This window comes from Perognathus longimembris, chromosome 19 (genome assembly GCF_023159225.1).
Source record: "Perognathus longimembris pacificus isolate PPM17 chromosome 19, ASM2315922v1, whole genome shotgun sequence".
NCBI lineage: Eukaryota > Metazoa > Chordata > Mammalia > Rodentia > Heteromyidae > Perognathus > Perognathus longimembris.
The window spans coordinates 42,372,661-42,374,822 of NC_063179.1; the positions used below are offsets into that span (position 1 = coordinate 42,372,661).

At 63.6% G+C, this 2,162-nt stretch overlaps 1 protein-coding gene across 1 annotated transcript; it reads right to left on the reverse strand.

The window, feature by feature from the left end:
* Positions 1-385: 385 nt before the first annotated feature.
* On the reverse strand, positions 386-1,636 carry LOC125367697 (male-specific lethal 3 homolog). Its single transcript, XM_048368398.1, has one exon. The coding sequence runs from the start codon at positions 1,634-1,636 to the stop codon at positions 551-553; it is 1,086 nt and encodes a 361-aa protein (XP_048224355.1). The 3' UTR covers positions 386-550.
* Positions 1,637-2,162: the final 526 nt, after the last annotated feature.

The window sequence follows — 2,162 nt, forward strand, 5'->3', positions numbered from 1 at the left end:
CATGTATAGTAGACAAGCACTCTTGCCATATTCCCAGCCCAGCAGATTTCTTTAGATATCAATTCCCTCTAAAATATTTTTGAGACCATCTTGGGCTTTCCAAGTACAAACTAAAATTGGTTTACCAGAGTTGCTCAGCTTCATCACTCAAAAAGTTCGCAAAAAAACATTTTAATGCTAATAAATAATTAACAGTGTGGTTCTCACTAACAACCAACATTTACCAAAACCAGCCTAACCTAGCTACACTTTCCTAAACAGTTCACTATAAGCACAACTGTTCTTTTCTTGCCACCACAGTTGGCCTACGCAGCACCAAGTGTTATCTCGGAGTTCCGGAACCCAGGAAGTAATTCTTAACGGCAATTACTTAACAGTATGTGGGCAAGTCAAATAACCAAGCCCAAGCCTGCCTCTGCCAGGGCCTCCACAGGGGGGACCATCCATGTGTGTCCTCTCCCGAAAGAAGGATCACCATTAGTTCTTCACCTGGAAGCCAGGGCACAAAACCAGAAAGAACAGCTGTTCTCCAGGAACTATCAGAACTTTACTACACTACTGCCTTGGGATTTCTGGTGCTGTGGTGCACCTCACAAGCAGCGACATAGGCCGACTCTGGGAACAAGTCATCGCGGTATTCCGCCAAGAATCTCAGGAAGAGATCCAGGTGTTTCAGTAGGGCCTTCAGGTTCCTCTCTGAGAGGGACATCTTCCCGAGGATCTCCGGTAGCTTTACAAACAATCGCAGCAGATGCTGTGCTCCGTAAATGGAAGAGGGCGGCGGTGGCTGGTCGGCTGGGGGGTAGCTGTCCGGCACGAGCTTCCACGAGAGGACCTTGCTGGTTTCGGTGGTTCTGCCTCCTCCTTCGAGACCAGCCAACAGGGCAGCCTCTTCTTCCCTACTGGGAGTCGGGGGGACGGGGTCGGGTGAGCCACCGCGCACCGGCGTGGTCTTCTCCAGGTGCAGAAACAGCCTGGGCATGCAGGGCGAGTCCTGCGGCCGGCGCTTGGGCGGGGGCGAGGCGCTGTCCTGGGACAGCCGGTCCGGGCTGGCGGGGCGGCGGCGCGCGGACCGTCGCAGGGGCCGCGACGACGACGATGGCGGCGGCGGCGGCGGGGGCGGCTCGGGCTCGGCCCGGCGCCTCCGGGGGGCGGCCGGCTCGCTCTCCCCGGGGGGCGGCGGCGTGAGGGGATTCAGCTGGGGCGGGCTGGGAGAGGGCTCCCCCGGGCCGGGGCTGCTGTTGGCCCCGCGCTCTCTCTCGGGGAGGAAGAGGTCGGACGAGGTCAGCCTCCCGTACTGGGCCTGCTCGTGGGGGTAGAGCAGCACCCGCGGGAGCATGGAGTCGAAGGCGATCCTCAGCCCGTCCGCCATCTCCTTGCACAGGTCCACGTTCCTTTCGGCGGGGAGGTCGGGCGCGCCCTCGGGGGCCGGGGCCGGGGCGCGGCGAGGCCCCGGGCTGGCGGGGGCGGCCATGTTGATGGCGAAGTGCCTCACGTACGACTCCAGGATGGTGAGGACGTTGGTGGGGCAGGGGAGGCGGACGAGCCGCTTCCTGCGGTTGACGCTGTAGCAGTCGTCCTCCAGCTGCCTGCGCAGCACCTCGGGGAGGTCCAGCGGGACCGGGCGGTCTTCCATCGTCCGCGGGGTGGACGCCGGGCTCCCGCCTCGGCCTCAGCGCCTCCTCCGCCCGCCCGGAGGAACGGAACGGCCTACGGGAGCCTCACCGTCTTCCCCTCGGTCCTCACGAGGGGCGCGGCGGAAGGCCCGGTCCACACCGACACCGCGTGGCCCGCGGCGGGGGCGCGGACGCTTCCGGGGCGGGGCTTCCGGGGCCGCCCAGCAGGCCAGCTTCCGCCTTCCCGGGCCTACCTACGCCGCCGCCGGGGCTCATGACTTCCATCCGGACGGCAAACCCGGAGACCCATCTGTCCTGGCTCCGGTGCCAGCTGGGAAAACGCACCTGGCCCTTGAGAATCGTCCTCTTTCGCCTTTCCCAGCAGAAATGCCCTCCCTCCCCGCCCGTCCCCCCAATACCGGAGCGCTCCCGAGGGTGCCGCCGGACGCCCTGCCTGTACCACAGCGCGTGCGCCAGGAGCCGCCGCCAGAAGCGGAAGTCAGAGTTGGCTTGTAATGCCCACAGCGCATGCGCCAGGTGCCGCCG